At 37.1% G+C, this 21,995-nt stretch overlaps 1 protein-coding gene across 1 annotated transcript in view; it reads left to right on the top strand.

Annotated features, from left to right (window-relative positions):
- The first annotated feature begins 262 nt into the window (after positions 1–262).
- The window catches only part of LOC133630337 (copine-3-like), a 52,562-nt gene continuing 30,829 nt past the window's right edge, over positions 263–21,995 (top strand). The window contains exons 1-8 of the mRNA XM_062021899.1: positions 263–519; positions 2,953–2,998; positions 3,064–3,250; positions 10,159–10,341; positions 12,789–12,863; positions 12,939–13,010; positions 17,507–17,587; positions 17,672–17,761. Of these exons, the coding sequence (XP_061877883.1) occupies positions 3,068–3,250; positions 10,159–10,341; positions 12,789–12,863; positions 12,939–13,010; positions 17,507–17,587; positions 17,672–17,761 (684 nt within the window). The 5' untranslated portion in view covers positions 263–519; positions 2,953–2,998; positions 3,064–3,067. The remainder of the gene's footprint in view (positions 520–2,952; positions 2,999–3,063; positions 3,251–10,158; positions 10,342–12,788; positions 12,864–12,938; positions 13,011–17,506; positions 17,588–17,671; positions 17,762–21,995) is intronic.

Raw genomic sequence — 21,995 nt, 5'->3', positions numbered from 1 at the left:
TATCACGCTTTGGCAGAACAAAATACAACCTTTGTTTTCCCTGTTTCCAGTTGTGGTTAGCACAACCAAAAACAACACAGTTTTTCGGCATTTTGGAGGCAGAATGACGGGTTTAACCAGCGTAGGTCGACAGGTTAAAGAGTAATGGCAACGGTTTGTTTTCAACGCCAGTCTCGTTGCTATGGCTCGAGGAACCCGTATGTAGCTCAGTTGCCCGGATGTCGGCCCTCACCCATTGCAAGGTCACGTGGTTCAACCCAGCACAATACTAAACGAATGCTGCGTATTATATTTTGTAATAACAAAAACGTACACACAATATGTTTTACGTCTGCGAGAACCCATTAAAAATGTGTTGTAAATTGTAAATATAACGTACAATTGAAAGGGACACGCGGTAGAAAAATGGATGTACAGAATGTATGTATTATTGAAAACGGGTGATCCTGTGTGTCGAAACGAGCGCACCCGACCCCGCCCACCGCGACCAAGGAGCTGCTGGTGCTGCTGCAGTGCGACGTGAGTACACTTTCACCAAATGTTGAAATAATATTACTATATTGAAGTTATATTACTATATTGAAGTTATATTACTATATTGTGTGCGGATGCAGTCTTATTGGCAGCATTGTAACGGTGTCGCTAAAGTGGTTGTTCATATAGCGATGTATTTATATAGTCACACTACAACTGTTATATAAGCTCTTATTAGTATGTTTAGTCACACTATAACTGTTATATAAGCTCTTATTAGTCATTAGATGTGTTTAGTCACACTATAACTGTTGTATAAGCTCTTATTAGTCAAGTTGTAACGGTGCCGTACAACTATCTAGTTTAGTTATGTTACTTTACACATGTATCGGCTCTGGAGTGTAGAACATGAAACAAGCTTGTAGTTTGACTTTAGAACATGAAACAAGCTTGTAGTTTAACTTTAGAACATGAAACAAGCTTGTAGTTTAGAACATGAAAAAAGCTTGTAGGTTGACTTTAAATGAGTCGACTTGCTTTAAGACGAGAGCAAAACTTGTATTTGTCACTGTTGTGGACTTGAATTGTTATTTACCACTGCTGCTTTTAATGTAGGTAAGATGAATACTTGAACATTGTCAAACAGGGAGGTTTATTCACGTCAACATAAACTGCTGTAAGGAAGCACTTTAATAGCGGAAGGGCGTTTCCTATTGCGTGGGTTTTACATGACGTCACGTCCGGCTAAAGTCCCGCCTATTAAATATAGTGGTGGTCAAGCTAGCTCTGTTATCAGTTGGTACGAGGCTCTATGAAGCTTTTCTCGAGGAAAAAGAATGGCCTAGGATTGTGTTTTTTTCCGCTCTAGAAATCGCGAAAAGGATAAAAATTAGAGATGTCCGATAATGCCTTTTTTTTACCGATATTCCAAAATTGTCCAACTCTTAATTACCGATACTGATATCAAGCGATACCGATATATACAGTGGTGGAATGAACACATTATTATGCCTTATTTTGTTGTGATGCCCCGCTGGATGCATTAAACAATGTAACAAGGTTTTCCAAAATAAATCAACTCAAGTTAAGGAAAAAAATGCCAACATGGCACTGCCATATTTATTTATTTATTTATGAAGTCACAAAGTGCATTTTTTTTTTTTAACATGCCTCAAAACAATAACAGTGCAATACTTTTTCATAACATGATCACTACTGCCTAGTTTATCTTGTTAGATTCTTATTTTACTGTTATATTTTTATTCTCATTGTTGCTTTTTATTTTTATTGTTATTGTAATATCTTTCTGTTCTGTTTCCATTTATACCCCCATTATTTACTTTTTACTTTTTAAATTCGATCTTAATTCTGTACACTGCTGCTGGAATTTTAATTTTCCTGAGGGAACTCTCCTGAAGGTATCAATAAAGTACTATCTATCTATCCAAACAGCAGCTTGGAATTTGGGACACGCTCTCCCTGAGAGAGACTATGAGAGGTTGAGGTGGGCGGGGGAGGTTTATATTGTAGTGTCCCGGAAGAGTTAGTACTGCAAGAGATTCTGGGTATTTGTTCTGTTGTGTTTATGTTGTGTTATGGTGCGGATGTTCTCCCGAAATGTGTTTGTCATTCTTGTTTGGTGTGGGTTCACAGTGTGGCGCATATTTGTAACAGTGTTAAACTTGTCTATACGGTCACCCTCAGTGTGACCTGTATGGCTGTTGAACAAGTATGCCTTGCATTAATTTGTGATGAGAACAGCCGGTAGATATTATGTGACTGGGACGGTATGCACGCCAAGGAAATGCCTTTAAGGTTTATTGGCACTGTGTACCTCTCCCTATGTCCGTGTACACAGCGGCGTTTTAAAAAGTCATACATTTTACTTTTAGAAACCGATATCGATAATTATGAAACCGATACCGATAATTTCCGATATTACATTTTAAAGCATTTATCAGCTGATAATATCGGCAGCCCGATATTATCAGACATCCTTAATAAAAATGTCTTCAGAGTTCTTTGTGAAAGGGAGGAAGATTTGATGTAACAACGAGAAAAGACATCATCTGCAAACACACTTATCCTTTTCCTCATTAGCGTCACCATCACAGCAGCGCTCGTTATGTCATTTAAAAATGTTACTTATGCTCAGTGGCCTAGTGGTTAGAGTGTCCGCCCTGAGACTGGTAGGTCGTGAGTTCAAACCCCGGCTGAGTCATACCAAAGACTATAAAAATGGGAGCAATTACCTCCCTGCTTGGCACTCAACAGTTGGAATTGGGGGTTAAATCACCAAAATGATTCCCAAGCTGCTGCTCACTGCTCCCCTCACCTCCCAGGGAGTGGAACAAGGGGATGGGTCAAACACAGAGGGTAATTTCACCACACCTAGTGTGTGTGTGTGACTATCAGTGGTACTTTAACTTTAATAAGTGCAACTTATTAAACTTAATGTTTCATTTGTGGACCCCTCAGATGTGAAGACATGATGTGCCTCCAATCTTTTCTTCTTTAAATCCTGGTAAGTGCACTCCAAACATATTTATTATCTTCTTTCAGTGTGTTACAAAGCTGTGTTTATGTCAGTTGTATGTACACCAATCCTTCTGCCGGGATGGCGGGAGCCTGTGTCCCAGGTCCTGGGATGACCAGCTGTGTGACCAAGGTGGCCATCAGTGTCTCCTGTGAACATCTGATGGACATGGACGTCTTTTCCAAGTCTGACCCGCAGTGTGTACTTTACATGAGTAATGCTGGAAGCAGCTGGGTGGAGGTCAGTATTAAGGCTGCAGCTAACGATTATTTTTCTATCGATTAATCTATAGATTATTTTTTCGATTAATCGGTTAATCTATAGATTATTTTTTCGATTCGTCTATAGATTATTTTTCCTTTTACCGATTATTTTTTATTTTATTTTATTTAAAATGAAGATGAAAAAATAAAAGTAGGCCAGTTATTTCAAAAGGCATGGCTTTTATTTACAAAAAAAAAAAGTATGGCCACTCAGTCAACATTGACAACAACATGACAAAATATTCTGTAACAATTTAAACATTTAAAACTTTTAACATTTAACAAAATTAAAAGTAGCTTATTTGCTTTTTAATGTGCAAATATAAAAGTAAACATCCAGTGCAAATCTTAATATTCTGCAATAGTATAAGCATTTCAAAAGTAAAAGTATTGCTTATTTTGCTTTAAAATGTGCAAAAATAAAGATAAACATCCAATACAAAAAAGTGCAAAACGAAATATTCTGTAGCAAAAGTGTAAACATTTCAACAAAAGTGAAAGTATTGCTTATTTGCTAAAATGTGCAAAAATAAAGATAAACATCAATACAAAAAAGTGCCAATCTAAATATTCTGGAGCACTGTAAACATTAAGTATTGCTTTTAAAATGTGCAAAATAAACATCCAGTCCAACACAGTACACAATAACCAATTCTACTCATTCCAGTGAGTGACTAACAGTTGTAATGAAGAAAGGTTAGCATGTCTACTTGCTTTGTTTCTTTTCTTGTTTACAATATTCCCAGCAGCTGAAAATAGGCGCTCAGAAGGGGTCGATGTGGCTGGAACTGAGAGCTAATTAGCCTTCAGCTCAAGCCAGGACTGCGAGTGAGCTGAGCTGCAGTTTAAGTTTCTAGAAGGTCAACGGGCTCATAGTGATGTTACTAGTAGTTGACTGGGAGGTGTTTATTATCATTTGGGGAGAGTCCGCTGCCTGATGCTCACCTGCTAAACACCTATCTGCTCCACGCTGAAGCGCTGACTACATGCGCTCTGAATACGCACTGCTGATTGGCTGATAATGCTTCGTGTGTACCAATCAGATGGTTGTGTGGGTGGGACAATGCTGCGTGTGTACCAATCAGATGGTTGTATGGGTGGGACAATGCTGCGTGCTGAGACAGAGGCAGCCGCAGAAGGAGCAAAGCAGCTTGTTAAGACTTTAGCAGCTAAAGTTAGCTTTAGCTTAGAAACTCGTTCGGTACAACCCCGTACCGAACCGAAAGCCCCGCACCGAAACGGTTCAATACAAAACACATAACGTTACACCCCTAGCAGATACAAATGACACATTCATGTTTTTGTGTAATGATGACAACGTATGCTAACGCGGACGATTGACTAGTTGATGGTTTTCTTTTCAAATGTTCGTTCATAGCCGTTGTGCTGCTATGATAGGCCATTTACGCTCGACACAGTGTGCATACAACAACATTATTAGGCTGTGTATTGAAATACTCCCACACTTTTGACGACTTTTGGCGTGCGTTTTTCCCCTCGCTCGCACAGTCTGCTTTGCGCTCCGCCATGACGGTAGTGTGACGTAATTATGCGACGCGTCGACGCACAAAAACGGCGTCGACGTATTTACATAACCGATGACGTCGACTACGTCGACGCGTCGTTTCAGCCTTAGTCAGTATGCATCTAAACCATCCCTGCAGTTTTTATACATCCAAAATTGTCTTTCGCAATTTCCAAAAATCATTGAAAAATCTTTTCACGACAGATAGAACAAATTCATGAATAAAAGTAGAATGTTTGTGGACAACCAACAGAGAATACATGAAGCTAGGTGAACACACGTCCACGCTCTAAATATGTCTTGAGGTGTACCCCAGGGATCTGTACTGGGACCAAAATGTTTCAATCTCTACATAAATGACACTTGTAAAGTTAAAAAGGGCTTTTATGTCGTTTATTTTTGTAGAAATCAAGGAAAGATCATGCAGACGTGACATTATAGTCATTTAAAAGGGCAACTTTCTGGCTTTAAGAAACAGTGACTACATTTCCATGCACTAAATTAGTCTAATTTTGCAAATAATTCCGCTCAAAATAAGCATTTTACAACCCACGGAAACACCTTAATGTTTGGCTTGTGAAAAGTCCGATGAACATAACCGAGGTTATGCCATTGGAAAGCAGTTCTCTGGAGAGGGTGTGTGCTGCTGGAAGAGAACATTGGTATTGTGTCAATAAAACATGGACAACAACTCCAACATGGCGTCGCAGCATCTCGGAGCACCAATTTTTGAAATGACAATGAGTGTATATTTGCTAAAAACTTAAAAGAACATTTTAAAGTTCATCAAGGGGAGAAAAAGTGCCCACCCACACCCGCTCCAGCAGACAATTGAGGGACAGCAGAGTTCATACTCCAACAGGCTCCTTCAGCTTGGTTCCCACAGTGTTCCATTCAAGGAGTCCTTCATTCCACACTCCATCCAGCTGTATAAAACACTGGCCATACAGCAGTAGATAATATCTGTCTATTACCTGACATGTTAGCTACCTCTCTTTCTTTATTATGTATATTTTCTGCTGGATCTACTCTCTACTTTATGCTGCAGCTGTTACATATACTGTAATATTGTACATGCTCATTGTTATATATTGCATATATGATATAAACATATAATATAATATATCAGTATATATGATATACCGTACATATATTATGTAAATATTATATATATGTTATATTTTATATTGCTACTAGGGTACATTTTTAGTCTATTTGATACCTGCATTATCCTTTCCATCCTTACACTTTCCATCCTTTGTTACTGAGCTACTGTGTGGAACAATTTCCCTTTATTGATCATTAAACTTTGTCTAAGTCTAAAAAAGAAACTGAGATGTATTTAGAAAGTTAGCTAAGGAAATGGAGAACGCCAGCTTCTTTAGACTCTAGAACAGGGGTCACCAACCTTTTTTACACCAGGGGTCACCAACCTTTTTGAAAGCAAGAGCTACTTCTTGGGTACTGATTGATGCGAAGGGCTACCAGTTTGATACACACTTAAATAAATTGCCAGAAATAGCCAATTTGCTCAATTTACCTTTAACTCTGTTATTATTAATAATTAATGATATTTACACTTAATTGAATGGTTTAAAAGAAGAGAAAACCCCCCAAAAATGACAATTACATTTTGAAACATAGTTTATCTTCAATTTCGACTCTTTAACATTCTAAATTCAACCGAAAAAAAGAAGAGAAAATTTTTTAAAAAGAATTTATGGAACATCATTGGTAATTTTTCCTGATTAAGATTAATTTTAGAATTTTGATGACATGTTTTAAATAGGTTAAAATCCAATCTGCACTTTGTTAGAATATATAACAAATTGGACCAAGCTATATTTCTAACAAAGACAAATCATTATTACTTCTATATTTTCCGGAACAAAAATTTTAAAAGAAATTCAAAAGACTTTGAAATAAGATTTAAATTTGATTCTACAGATTTTCTAGATTTGTCAGAATAATTTTTTTGAATTTTAATCATAATAAGTTTGAAGAAATATTTCACAAATATTCTTCGTCGAAAAAAAAGAAGCTAAAATGAAGAATTAAATTAAAATGTATTTATTATTCTTTACAATAAAAAAAAAAAATTTACTTGAACATTGATTTAAATTGTCAGGAAAGAAGAGGAAGGAATTTAAAAGGTAAAAAGGTATATGTGTTTAAAAATCCTAAAATCATTTTTAAGGTTGTATTTTTTCTCTAAAATTGTCTTTCTGAAAGTTATAAGAAGCAAAGTAAAAAAAAAAAAAGAATTTATTTAAACAAGTGAAGACCAAGTCTTTAAAATATTTTCTTGGATTTTCAAATTCTATTTGAGTTTTGTCTCTCTTAGAATTAAAAATGTCGGGTAAAGCGAGACCAGCTTGCTAGTAAATAAATAAAATTTAAAAAATAGAGGCAGCTCACTGGTAAGTGCTGCTATTTGAGCTATTTTTAGAACAGGCCAGCAGGCGACTCATCTGGTCCTTACGGGCTACCTGGTGCCCGAGGGCACCGCGTTGGTGACCCCTGCTCTAGAACAATTATGAGTGTGATGGAAGATAATGAAGTCTGTAAATTACAAGGCAAAGAAGCGCAAAATAAGTACACTAATTAGTAATAACTTAAGTCTGTATTCTGCACAACTGACAAGCTTGTGTAGAACAATACAACCCTCAAAGCGCTATCTGGGCTTTTCCTTCCGACTCAAAACTCCTTCCATCAACTCAAACCTTTTTCAATCAACTTGGAGACATTAGAAAGTTTTCCATGATCCGCCAGGAAATTCCTTCAAAACAACTCTCTCCTACCCTCCAGCAACTCTGACACCTTCTTGGTGGCAGAGTCCTGGTTTCATCTAGGACGATGCTATCTAACATCAGCATGGTAGAGCTAATATTTGTAAATGGTGCAGACATCAAGTGCCACAAGACCTGGGCTGTGGACTGGTCTATGTCTGCGGTCATTCAAGTGTGAAAGCTGCAAAGATGTCTTGTTTTGGTGTGACATCAGAGGTCAACCAATACATTTATTTATCCCTGCTAATAGAAAATAAGCCCCAGGAGACACGTCGTACCACCAATGGTTGCATTAGAGAGAGTAAATGAAACTGGGACTTACAATAAATACAATAAAACACTTTAAAAAAAAATCAGACTAATTTAGTGCGGAGTCCGTCCCTACGCTTCCATGCACTAAATTAGTCTGATTTCCCAAATAGTTTGTTTATTCTATTTTCACAACTGTGTGTAAAGTCCAAGTGTTTATACACCATGTTCCTCCCGTACACTGGGTGGCGCTTACTTCCTTTTAGTGCAGATAAATGTCTTGCTTTTCTGGTTGACCTATGACGTCTGTGGATCCTAACAACTTAACAGCCTAGCTCTGATGTGACGGCTGCTGGAATATTGTCACACGTTACAAATTAGGGTTGACCCGATACTAATCATTAAGTACCGGTACCAAAATGTATATTGATACTTTTACATACTTTCCCAAATAAAGGGAACTACAAAAAATGTCAATATTGGCTTTATTTTAACAGAATATCTTATACTACATTAAACACTCACAGTCAAAGAACAATTTTACAAGGTTAGAATATAAATTAAAAGGCATTGACATCAATCAATCAATCATCAATCAAAGTTTACTTATATAGCCCTAAATCACCAGTGTCTCAATGGGCTGCACAAGCCACAACGACATCCTGGGCTCAGATCCCCCATCAGGGCAAGGAAAAACTCAACCCAATGGGATGACAATGAGAAACCTTGGAGGGGACCGAAGATGTGGGGACCCCCAGTCCATAGTGGATCTAGTTAATAGTGTGAGAGTCCAGTCCATAGATGATCTAGTTAATAGTGTGAGAGTCCAGTCCATAGTGGATCTAGTTAATAGTGTGAGAGTCCAGTCCATAGTGGATCTAGTTAATAGTGTGAGAGTCCAGTCCATAGTGGATCTAGTTAATAGTGTGAGAGTCCAGTCCATAGATGATCTAGTTAATAGTGTGAGAGTCCAGTCCATAGTGGATCTAGTTAATAGTGTGAGAATCCAGTCCATAGTGGATCTAGTTAATAGTGTGAGTCCAGTCCATAGTGGATCTAGTTAATAGTGTGAGAGTCCAGTCCATAGATGATCTAGTTAATAGTGTGAGAGTCCAGTCCATAGTGGATCTAGTTAATAGTGTGAGAGTCCAGTCCATAGTGGATCTAGTTAATAGTGTGAGAGTCCAGTCCATAGTGGATCTAACATAATAGTGTGAGAGTCCAGTCCATAGTGGATCTAGTTAATTGTGTGAGAGTCCAGTCCATAGTGGATCTAGTTAATAGTGTGAGAGTCCAGTCCATAGTGGATCTAGCTAATAGTGTGAGAGTCCAGTCCATAGTGGATCTAACATAATATTGTGAGAGTCCAGTCCATAGTGGATCTAACATAATAGTGTGAGAGTCCAGTCCATAGTAGATCTAACATAATAGTGAGAGTCCAGTCCATAGTGGATCTAACATAATAGTGTGAGAGTCCAGTCCATAGTGGATCTAACATAATAGTGAGAGTCCAGTCCATAGTGGATCTAACATAATAGTGTGAGAGTCCAGTCCATAGTGGATCTAACATAATAGTGTGAGAGTCCAGTCCATAGTGGATCTAACATAATAGTGTGAGAGTCCAGTCCATAGTGGATCTAACATAATAGTGAGAGTCCAGTCCATAGTGGATCTAACATAATAGTGTGAGAGTCCAGTCCATAGTGGATCTAACATAATAGTGTGAGAGTCCAGTCCGTAGTGGATCTAACATAATAGTGAGAGTCCAGTCCATAGTGGATCTAACATAATATTGTGAGAGTCCAGTCCATAGTGGATCTAACATAATAGTGTGAGAGTCCAGTCCATAGTGGATCTAACATAATAGTGAGAGTCCAGTCCATAGTGGATCTAACATAATATTGTGAGAGTCCAGTCCATAGTGGATCTAACATAATATTGTGAGAGTCCAGTCCATAGTGGATCTAACATAATAGTGTGAGAGTCCAGTCCATAGTGGATCTAACATAATAGTGAGAGTCCAGTCCATAGTGGATCTAACATAATATTGTGAGAGTCCAGTCCATAGTGGATCTAACATAATAGTGTGAGAGTCCAGTCCATAGTGGATCTAACATAATAGTGAGAGTCCAGTCCATAGTGGATCTAACATAATAGTGTGAGAGTCCAGTCCGTAGTGGATCTAGTAGGAAACATAGTCAGTGTTTCACTGGCCAATGGGGTATTTACATTCATCAGTATGAACTCTGCCTAGCAACAAGTGACCAGCACAGTTACATACTTGAAATGTTCTTAATGACTTTCATTGATGTTATTTTTTAGGTTGGCCGCACAGAGAGGATAATGAACTGCCTCAATCCCACATTTTCCAAGACATTTGTCTTGGACTATTATTTTGAGATGGTGCAGAAGTTACGCTTTGAAATGTATGACATTGATGACAATGTCACCTGCAGTCTGCAAGATGCTGACTTCCTGGGACAACTTGAGTGCACCTTGGGGCAGGTACGTTGGTTTTGCCTTTTTCCTCACTCATAGGTCACGTTTCAAACACAGTTTAGGGCCCTATTCTCCCTTCAGGTGAAGTGAAAACAGGTGTGATAGTAATCTGATGTGGACTTCCACCTGTCATCATCATCTGAAAGGTGTACTCTGGGTGGAGGACACTTACATGTGGGCGTGACCTGTCAAATCTGGCCTTCAGCGTATTCTCCCATCACTTCAGTACTTTTGCTCTCAGGCTGCAATAAGTGCAGACATCTAAGAAGATGAAACATGATTTGCACTAACATGTAGTTCTACATCACAAATAAGTAGTTCTACATCACAAATAAGTAGTGCTACATCACACATACTAAAAGGATGAAATAAGCTTCCAGAAAACTATACCGGTACATATTTTCAACACTTCCTGAAAACACCCGTTGAGGTGAAAGTAAAACCACCATATTGCTATTCTGAAGTAAGTATGGAACATGATTGTGTGCTGAGTGTGAGCGTGCTTATATCAGCAGTATTTACACATCCTGCTACTTCCAGATGTTTTCATCTGGACTGTGATCCATGACATATTTCTTGTATCGTACGTTTCAGACGTGTTCAAAAAGGAAGACAGACTAACCCAGAACAACAACATTGATTAAATCAAATAAATAACAAGATAGTGATGTTTCAAACATGTTTACACTTTCACATGTCCAAAAAGGAGTAGGAAGAAGCAGAGCTTATTTGATTCTTATTTGATTCTGCCACTTTCACAATTGTTCACTTCCTTTGTGATCTTAAACACAACAACACTCAATGAATGAATGAATACATATTAACACAGTTGACATGAATAGGAAGTTAATATGATTGATATCATTTACTAAGTATGTGATAGGTTCTGTCATTCATCAATCATCACTATTTCTCTTCCCTCTACTTTGTAAAGACTTGAAGTTGGAGCAAGTTCTTCAACTGATCATATTGTTGTTATATTGTTTGACTTCTTTGCTTCTTTACAAATTTCGGTTTTATAGAGATTGAACAAATTTGGTCCTGGTATTGATCCCTGGGGTACACCACAAGATATATTTAGAGTGGCAAACGTTGTGTATTGCTTGCTGTTGGTTAAGTAGCTTCTTATCTGGTTTCACACCTGCCTTCTGATGCCATACCTTTCTAATTTGTGGATTAAGGTATTATGACTAATTGTGTCAAATGTTGTTGTGAGATGTTGCTGTTTACTGTCTAAATCAACTGTTATGTCCATTAATGCTGTCCATGTTTACATTTTGGCTCTGCATTGCTATTGGTTATCGACAAGTTTACCACTTTTATCTTTTATCAATCTGTTTTGGATACATTTAGCAAAGGTTTTGAAAAATTGTGGAAGTAGGGAAACAATAGTGATTATTTAATAACCATATATATATATATATATTATACACTACCGTTCAAAAGTTTGGGGTCACATTAAAATGTCCTTATTTTTCAATGAAGATAACTTTAAACTAGTCTTAACTTTAAAGAAGTACAATCTATACATTGCTAATGTGGTAAATGACTATTCTAGCTGCAAATGTCTGCTTTTTGGTGCAATATCTACATAGGTGTATAGAGGCCCATTTCCAGCAACTATCACTCCAGTGTTCTAATGGTACAATGTGTTTGCTCATTGGCTCAGAAGGCTAATTGATGATTAGAAAACCCTTGTGCAATCATGTTCACACATCTAAAAAAAAACAGTTTAGCTCGTTACAGAAGCTACAAAACTGACCTTCCTTTGAGCAGATTGACTTTCTGGAGCATCACATTTGTGGGGTCAATTAAACGCTCAAAATGGCCAGAAAAAGAGAACTTTCATCTAAAACGCGACAGTCTATTCTTGTTCTTAGAAATGAAGGCTATTCCACTAAATTGTTTGGGTGACCCCAAACTTTTGAACGGTAGTGTATATCATGTAGTGTCTATCAACTGATTGGATTGATTATTATAAAGTTATCATCAAACTGTCACGCTCCACCACGCAAGCAAAGGTGCAGACAAAAAAGTCCACCCACACAAACAGCTGTTAGGCCCCTCTGACATGTGATTGTATTAAATAACTGGTGAAACAAAGTTTCATCCACAGATTATTATGAACATCCATCCATATGCAGACTACATCACCATGACAACGCACCTTCACACGACAAGCCGTGCCTCGCTTTTCAAATGTTAACTGTTATCTATTTCACGGTGTTAGTAAAAGGGCATGATCCATGGTTTTCACACCACCTGGTGTCATGCAGTAGTAAGGAGCCCACCATCATGGCAGACGTACACCCTTTTGCCCGACTTACACGGGGGCTGCACATGCATAACTTCTAGCACTTAGCTGCAAACGGGAGAATAGCTCCCTAACACATTTGATTTACTACAGTATGTGTTGATTCATCTTGTGTGTCGAAACTTTGTCACCTGTACAGATTGTGTCTTCCAACAATGTGAAGAAACCACTTCTCATGAAGGACAAGAGGCCTGCAGGAGCTGCAAGCATCACTGTGAGCCACTGGACTCTGCATGAACTTTTTCACTGTGTTTTGTTTTTGAAGACCATGTTTTGTCACACGTGATAGATCCATGCTGAGGAAAGAACCGACAGCAGGGTGGTGCAATTGGAGGTGGCAGGTAGACAGCTGGACAAGAAGGTACCTCCGCTTCTTTGTGGCTTATTATGACTTTTTGACAAATTCATGGCACTATAGATGTTAACTGCTAACAGGTTCAAACATTGATGACATCTATTAATCAGACAAGAAGCAATGAACCATGCAGAGCCAAAGTTCAATTTAGCTCATGAGGAGAACGCATGGAGCTGCACACTTAGTCACAGTCTCGCCCTACGCTCTAAGGTACAGCTCCTGCGTCCCTCTATTTATTCAGGAGTTCCCCAGTCAACATCACTGAAGCCGCCTCTAAAAGGAGTGGTCACATATATCATGCAAAGCAGGTCCAGTATGCACAATACGTGACGGAATGTGCTGGGGCCTTGTAATTGCCTTGTTTCTGCTTCGTCTGCGTGCTGTCATCTTATCTTCATTGAGGTCCTTGAAGTCCTTGGCTGTTAGCGGGCTATAACAAAGATAACATCTGCGGCTGAGGCCACCCCTCAGACAAGAAGTTTTGTCCTGACACAGATAGAAAAAATGCGGCTTGAGCACAATAGCTAATAACTATAGCAACCGACTTTAAGCATACTAAAGTTGTGTGATAATATATATATACATGATTATTCTAACACTGAAGTGTTTGGATTGTGTGTATTACTCAAACAAGTGTGACTACACTTGGTGCAGTTTGTCACCAACATGGAGCGACAGCAGTCAAGAGTCTCGGGACACGAGTACAGTCTACAATAACACCAGAAATAGATGCTAGATCTGTTGCTAGTCGTTTTTAATAACAAAAGAGTGACTAAAAGGATTGGAGAAATCTGTAGAAAAACAGATTGTCCAATAAGCAGCAACAATTGAAAAATAGAACTAAACAGCATCATGGAAGAACACATATTAGTTCACACTAATTAATAATAACAGATTAGTTTTAAACGTATGTATAGGTTTGAAATATATGCAGAGTAGCAAATGATATGATGATGTCATATTGACCACGCCCCCACAGGTAACTTGGCAATGGAGGGGAAACCCTGTGGATTAAATTCATCATACACTGCAAAAAGTCAGTGTTCAAAAACAAGAAGAAAAAAAATACAAAAATGAGGGGTATTTTACTTGAACTAAGCAAAATTATCTGCCAATAGAACAAGAAAATTTGGCTTGTCAAGACTTTCCAAAACAAGTAAAATTAGCTAACCTCAATGAACCCAAAAATACCTTAAAATAAGTATATTCTCACTAATAACAAATGCACTTTTCTTGCTAGAAAAAAAAGAGACCTTTTTGCTCAATATGTTGAAAAATATTCTTAAATGAAGTAAATGCTAGTGCCATTATCTTGACATAATGATATGCGCTCGGCATTACATTTCTTCAAACCAGCAAACTTATACTAAAAACTAGTTTATTGTTGTTAATGGAAAGGCAACAAGGCAAGCGCTTGTTACTCTCGGGGTCTCCTAGCCGCTCAGGCTAATCATATTGTCTAAAAATGCATTTTTCCATCGACAACATGACATCATTGCGCCAAGTGTGTGCTCTTTCAGTCAATTAGTGTGCATATATACAGCCCGGCCCAAAATGTTTTAATTGTAACTTTGAAGAATTCATCCGAATGTGCATGAACTATTTCTGTTCAAAATAGTTAGAAATGTCACATCTTAATGTACTGTGCCAACTGTACTACTATATGAGTACGTATTTTCTATTGTTTCTTTGGAAATAAAACAGCCAAGTCCATTTGGCTGTCATCTGTTTTAATTATGAGACACAATTGTGTCAAAATCATGATTTTTTTTTTCATGCTTGAAATAAGAAATGATGACTTTAAAAAAGTAGTTTTATACTTGTGAGTGTTGATGACACAGCTTTGCAACACTTGATATTCTAGTTTCAAGCATGTTTTACTCAATATAGCTCATCAAATCTCAGCAACAAGCTGTAATATCTTACTGAGATCATTTGGGACCAAAACACTTCAAACAAGTAAAACACTCTAACATCAAATCTGCTTAGTGAGAAGAATTATCTTATCAGACAGAAAATAAGCAAATATCACCCTTATTTGACATATTTCATCTTAGATTTCAGTTTTTGCAGTGTAGGTCCTCTCTAATGAACTGGAAGAAAGATGTATTGTGCAGTCTGGAATACACTTCATCTGACTTCATCTGGAAGAAAGATGTATTGTGCAGTCTGGAAAACACTTCATCTGACTTCATCTAGAAGAAACATGTATTGTGCAGTCTGGAATACACTTCATCTGACTTCATCTGGAAGAAAGATGTATTGTGCAGTCTGGAATAGACTTCATCTAGAAGAAAGATGTATTGTGCAGTCTGGAATAGACTTCATCTAGAAGAAAGATGTATTGTGCAGTCTGGAATACACTTCATCTGACTTCATCTAGAAGAAAGATGTATTGTGCAGTCTGGAATAGACTTCATCTAGAAGAAAGATGTATTGTGCAGTCTGGAATAGACTTCATGTAGAAGAAAGATGTATTGTGCAGTCTGGAATAGACTTCATCTAGAAGAAAGATGTATTGTGCAGTCTGGAATAGACTTCATCTAGAAGAAAGATGTATTGTGCAGTCTGGAATAGACTTCATCTAGAAGAAAGATGTATTGTGCAGTCTGGAATAGACTTCATCTAGAAGAAAGATGTATTGTGCAGTCTGGAATAGACTTCATCTAGAAGAAAGATGTATTGTGCAGTCTGGAATACACTTCATCTGACTTCATCTGGAAGAAAGATGTATTGTGCAGTCTGGAAAACACTTCATCTGACTTCATCTAGAAGAAAGATGTATTGTGCAGTCTGGAATACACTTCATCTGACTTCATCTGGAAGAAAGATGTATTGTGCAGTCTGGAATAGACTTCATCTAGAAGAAAGATGTATTGTGCAGTCTGGAATAGACTTCATCTAGAAGAAAGATGTATTGTGCAGTCTGGAATAGACTTCATCTAGAACAGGGGTGGGCAATTAATTTTCACCGGGGGCCGCATAAGCAACCCGAGCACTGCTGGAGGGCCACACGACAATATTTCAATTAAATTTTGCTCAATATTATTTTTGATATACCATAAGATAAATAATAATGATGATAATAATTAATAATAATAATTATAATAATAATTTCATTTAACCTAACTTAACTTTATACAAAAGCAGATTGCTTTTTAAGGTCACTTTATCCTGCATTATCCAACATTTTTCCCCATCAGATTTGGACAACCATCTGTTGTTAAAAATAGTTTTTAATCATATCTATTCTATATTGTTTTTTATATTGGTTTTATATGTAATTGTTTTTTTCTTTTTATTCAGTCATTGGTGGAGCTAAGGATAATATTTGAATATTGTTTGTAATATTGTTGTGCAGCACTTTGGAAACATTTTGTTGTTTAAATGTGCTATATAAATAAAGTGGATTGGATTGTCACACCTGCCAGCGTGTCCCAACACGCATTTACCTCTGTGAACAAGTCATTACCTGTGGTTGTCTCTTTAATTGACTGCATCAGAGCTCTCATCCAAAGTTAGCGAAAACAGTCCAAGTCTCCGGGCATTATCAGCGCAACAAAGTCCAATAAGCACTCCTTAATAAACTCTCCGTCAGAAAACGCCTTACTTTTTCTGGCGCTTTTGTGAGAAATGACGAAACTTGTCCTGACGGCTGCATCTCTGGGGGTGTGAAATATGGCACAAAGTCCTTGTTGGGTTTGCAGTTTTACCATCAACGCATCAGCCTCCCTTGCGCGCGCTTCATCAGACACATCCCGGTATTTTCCCTCGTGTTTCTTCGTGTAGTGGCGATTAAAATGATATTTAAACACAGCAAGCTGTGTACCACACATTAAGCACACGGCTTTACCATTAATTTATGTAAAGAAATACTTGGCAGTCCATGTCTTGTTGGAAACACGCCATTCCTCATCAACTTTTCTTTTTTTAGCGTCTCATCACTTGTCTCTATGCACCTTCCCTCACAGGTTCCCTCCGGACATACGGCATAAATAACACATTTCAAAATAAAAGCAGCACAGTTGTATTGCGCGCACGACATAGATGTTTTTTAAACTTTATTTTGTAATTTGTAATTGCGCCGTTCAATTCACTCACAATCGCACACGCGCATACGTCCACACGGAAGTAATACAAATAACGCTTTTCAAAACAAAAGCAGCACTGTTGTATTGCACACTCGACATAGATACTTTTTAAAATTTATTTTGTAATTTATGATTGGCCTCACGCGGGCCGGACAGGGATGCGCAAAGGGCCGGATGCGGCCCGCGGGCCGTACAATGCCCAGGTCTGATCTAGAAGAAAGATGTATTGTGCAGTCTGGAATACACTTCATCTGACTTCATCTAGAAGAAAGATGTATTGTGCAGTCTGGAATAGACTTCATCTAGAAGAAAGATGTATTGTGCAGTCTGGAATACACTTCATCTAGAAGAAAGATGTATTGTGCAGTCTGGAATACACTTCATCTGACTCCTGTGCTCTTTTCTGCCCAGAGCTTCTTTGGAAAGTCTGACCCTTTCTTGGAATTCTCCAAAGAGACGGACACAGGCTGGCTGTTGGCTCACAGGACAGAGGTACCATTGACTACTACCACTACAGACTAGTGGAATACAAGCATGTGGAACAGAAGTGTCTAATGATTGGTGACACGTGTGCAGGTGGTCAAATACAACCTCAACCCAACATGGAAGCCTTTCCGAATCCCACTGCAGGCACTCACTGGAGGAGATGTGGAGAAATCTATAAAGGTATTTTCTACAACCACTTAGCTTATTACAGAGTCTTATCCTTTTCTTAGCCTTATGTTCAATCAATAGGTCATTAATTGTTAAGAAGGGGTATGATTCAGTAAGATATGCAATTGTCAACATGTCATGTACTTCAGTGTATATACAGTAGCATGTTTGAAATATACATGTCATGTACTTCAGTATATATAGCATGTTTGAAATATACATGTCATGTACTTCAGTATATATACAGTAGCATGTTTGAAATATACATGTCATGTACTTCAGTATATATAGCATGTTTGAAATATACATGTCATGTACTTCAGTGTATATAGCATGTTTGAAATCAACTATAGTTCAACTATTATACTCAATACTCTAATATCAAACATTTATAACAATGATCAGTTTTGGTTTATGTTTAATTTGATACTGACGGAGCTGTCAGAAAAGTTATTTTATGTCATCAATCATTTATTTTGGTGATATCAAGTTTTACTCTGAATATACTGTGTATAGTCCAGTGCTTCTCAAACTTGTTTCACCAAGTACAACCTCAGAAAACACTTGGCTCTCCAAGTACCACTAGTGTAGTAGACCTAAGTATTCATTAAGTACCACCATCATGACAACATTAAATACAGTAGTGTAGTAGACCTAAGTATTCATTAAGTACCACCATGATGACAACATTAAATACAGTAGTGTAGTAGACCTAAGTATTCATTAAGTACCACCATAATGACAACATTAAATACAGTAGTGTAGTAGACCTAAGTATTCATTAAGTACCACCATAATGACAACATTAAATACAGTAGTGTAGTAGACCTAAGTATTCATTAAGTACCACCATAATGACAACATTAAATACAGTAGTGTAGTAAACCTAAGTATTCATTAAGTACCACCATAATGACAACATTAAATACAGTAGTCTAGTAGACCTAAGTATTCATTAAGTACCACCATAATGACAACATTAAATACAGTAGTGTAGTAGACCTAAGTATTCATTAAGTACCACCATAATGACAACATTAAATACAGTAGTGTAGTAGACCTAAGTATTCATTAAGTACCACCATAATGACAACATTAAATACAGTAGTGTAGTAGACCTAAGTATTCATTAAGTACCACCATAATGACAACATTAAATACAGTAGTGTAGTAGACCTAAGTATTCATTAAGTACCACCATAATGACAACATTAAATACAGTAGTGTAGTAAACCTAAGTATTCATTAAGTACCACCATAATGACAACATTAAATACAGTAGTCTAGTAGACCTAAGTATTCATTAAGTACCACCATCATGACAACATTAAATACAGTAGTGTAGTAGACCTAAGTATTCATTAAGTACCACCATAATGACAACATTAAATACAGTAGTGTAGTAGACCTAAGTATTCATTAAGTACCACCATAATGACATTAAATACAGTAGTGTAGTAGACCTAAGTATTCATTAAGTACCACCATCATGACAACATGAAATACAGTAGTGTAGTAGACCTAAGTATTCATTTAGTACCACCATAACGACAACATTAAATACAGTAGTGTAGTAGACCTAAGTATTCATTAAGTACCACCATCATGACAAAATTAAATACAGTAGTGTAGTAGACCTAAGTACCGTAATTTCCGGACTATAAGCCGCTACTTTTTCCCCTCGTTCTGGTCCCTGCGGCTTATACAAGGGTGCGGCTTATTTACGGCCTGTTCTTCTCCGACACCGACGAAGAGGATTTGGGTGGTTTTAGTACACAGGAGGAAGACGATGACACAATGATTAAAGACTGACTTTTCATATACCGGTAGGCTGGTTATTTTGATAACGTACAGGCGAGCACTTTGTATTACTTTGCACCGTTGTATTATTTGTACTCTGCACGAATGCTGTTCGCCATGTCAAAGATGTGAAAGTTTGATTGAATGATTGAAAGATTTATAGTTAATAAATGGGACGCTTTGCGTTCCCAAACAGTCATCTCTGTCCCGACAATCCCCTCCGTGGTAGCAGGAACCCCTATATACTACGCTAATTACACATCAAAACCCTGCGGCTTATAGTCGGGTGCGGCTTATATATGGAGCAATCTGTATTTTCCCCTAAATTTAGCTGGTGCGGCTTATAGTCAGGTGCGGCTTATAGTCCGGAAATTACGGTATTCATTAAGTACCACCATAATGACAACATTAAATACAGTAGTGTAGTAGACCTAAGTATTCATTAAGTACCACCATAATAACAACATTAAATACAGTAGTGTGGTAGACCTAAGTATTCATTAAGTACCACCATAATGACATCATTAAATACAGTAGTGTAGTAGACCTAAGTATTCATTAAGTACCACCATAATAACAACATTAAATACAGTAGTGTAGTAGACCTAAGTATTCATTAAGTACCACCATAATGACAACATTAAATACAGTAGTGTAGTAGACCTAAGTATTCATTAAGTACCACCATAATAACAACATTAAATACAGTAGTGTAGTAGACCTAAGTATTCATTAAGTACCACCATAATGACAACATTAAATACAGTAGTGTAGTAGACCTAAGTATTCATTAAGTACCACCATAATGACAACATTAAATACAGTAGTGTAGTAGACCTAAGTATTCATTAAGTACCACCATCATGACAACATTAAATACAGTAGTGTAGTAGACCTAAGTATTCATTAAGTACCACCATAATGACAACATTAAATACAGTAGTGTAGTAGACCTAAGTATTCATTAAGTACCACCATAATGACAACATTAAATACAGTAGTGTAGTAGACCTAAGTATTCATTAAGTACCACCATAATGACAACATTAAATACAGTAGTGTAGTAGACCTAAGTATTCATTAAGTACTACCATCATGACAACATTAAATACAGTAGTGTAGTAGACCTAAGTATTCATTAAGTACCACCATAATAACAACATTAAATAGTGTAGTGTAGTAGACCTAAGTATTCATTAAGTACCACCATGACAACATTAAATACAGTAGTGTAGTAGACCTAAGTATTCATTAAGTACCACCATCATGACAACATTAAATACAGTAGTGTAGTAGACCTAAGTATTCATTAATTACCACCATCATGACAACATTAAATACAGTAGTGTAGTAGACCTAAGTATTCATTAAGTACCACCATAATGACATCATTAAATACAGTAGTGTAGTAGACCTAAGTATTCATTAAGTACCACCATAATGACAACATTAAATACAGTAGTGTAGTAGACCTAAGTATTCATTAAGTACCACCATAATGACAACATTAAATACAGTAGTGTAGTAGACCTAAGTATTCATTAAGTACCACCATGATGACAACATTAAATACAGTAGTGTAGTAGACCTAAGTATTCATTAAGTACCACCATCATGACAACATTAAATACAGTAGTGTAGTAGACCTAAGTATTCATTAAGTACCACCATAATGACAACATTAAATACAGTAGTGTAGTAGACCTAAGTATTCATTAAGTACCACCATAATGACAACATTAATATACAGTAGTGTAGTAGACCTAAGTATTCATTAAGTACCACCATGATGACAACATTAAATACAGTAGTGTAGTAGACCTAAGTATTCATTAAGTACCACCATGATGACAACATTAAATACAGTAGTGTAGTAGACCTAAGTATTCATTAAGTACCACCATAATGACAACATTAAATACAGTAGTGTAGTAGACCTAAGTATTCATTAAGTACCACCATAATGACAACATTAATATACAGTAGTGTAGTAGACCTAAGTATTCATTAAGTACCACCATGATGACAACATTAAATACAGTAGTGTAGTAGACCTAAGTATTCATTAAGTACCACCATGATGACAACATTAAATACAGTAGTGTAGTAGACCTAAGTATTCATTAAGTACCATCATGATGACATCATTAAATACAGTAGTGTAGTAGACCTAAGTATTCATTAAGTACCACTATAATGACAACATGATAACACAGTAGCGTACTAGGCTTAAGTATTCATTAAAAACAAGGCAGAGGTTTTATTTAACAAGTATATGTCATATTTTTGCCCACTGTAAGATTACACGCAGTTTGAACAGTCACACCATGTTTGAATATTTGATGAAGTGATTATTTGGTGCACTCCCAGATGGAGCCTGTGTACCACTAGTAGGAGAGTCGTGTATAGAGAGAGTATGGACAAGCCATCTCCTCAATGATCGGTC

The sequence above is a fragment of the Entelurus aequoreus genome, linkage group LG15 (assembly GCF_033978785.1).
Source record: "Entelurus aequoreus isolate RoL-2023_Sb linkage group LG15, RoL_Eaeq_v1.1, whole genome shotgun sequence".
Lineage (NCBI taxonomy): Eukaryota > Metazoa > Chordata > Actinopteri > Syngnathiformes > Syngnathidae > Entelurus > Entelurus aequoreus.
Note: the sequence above shows the minus strand (reverse complement) of the source record. Positions and strands in the feature narration are given on the sequence as shown.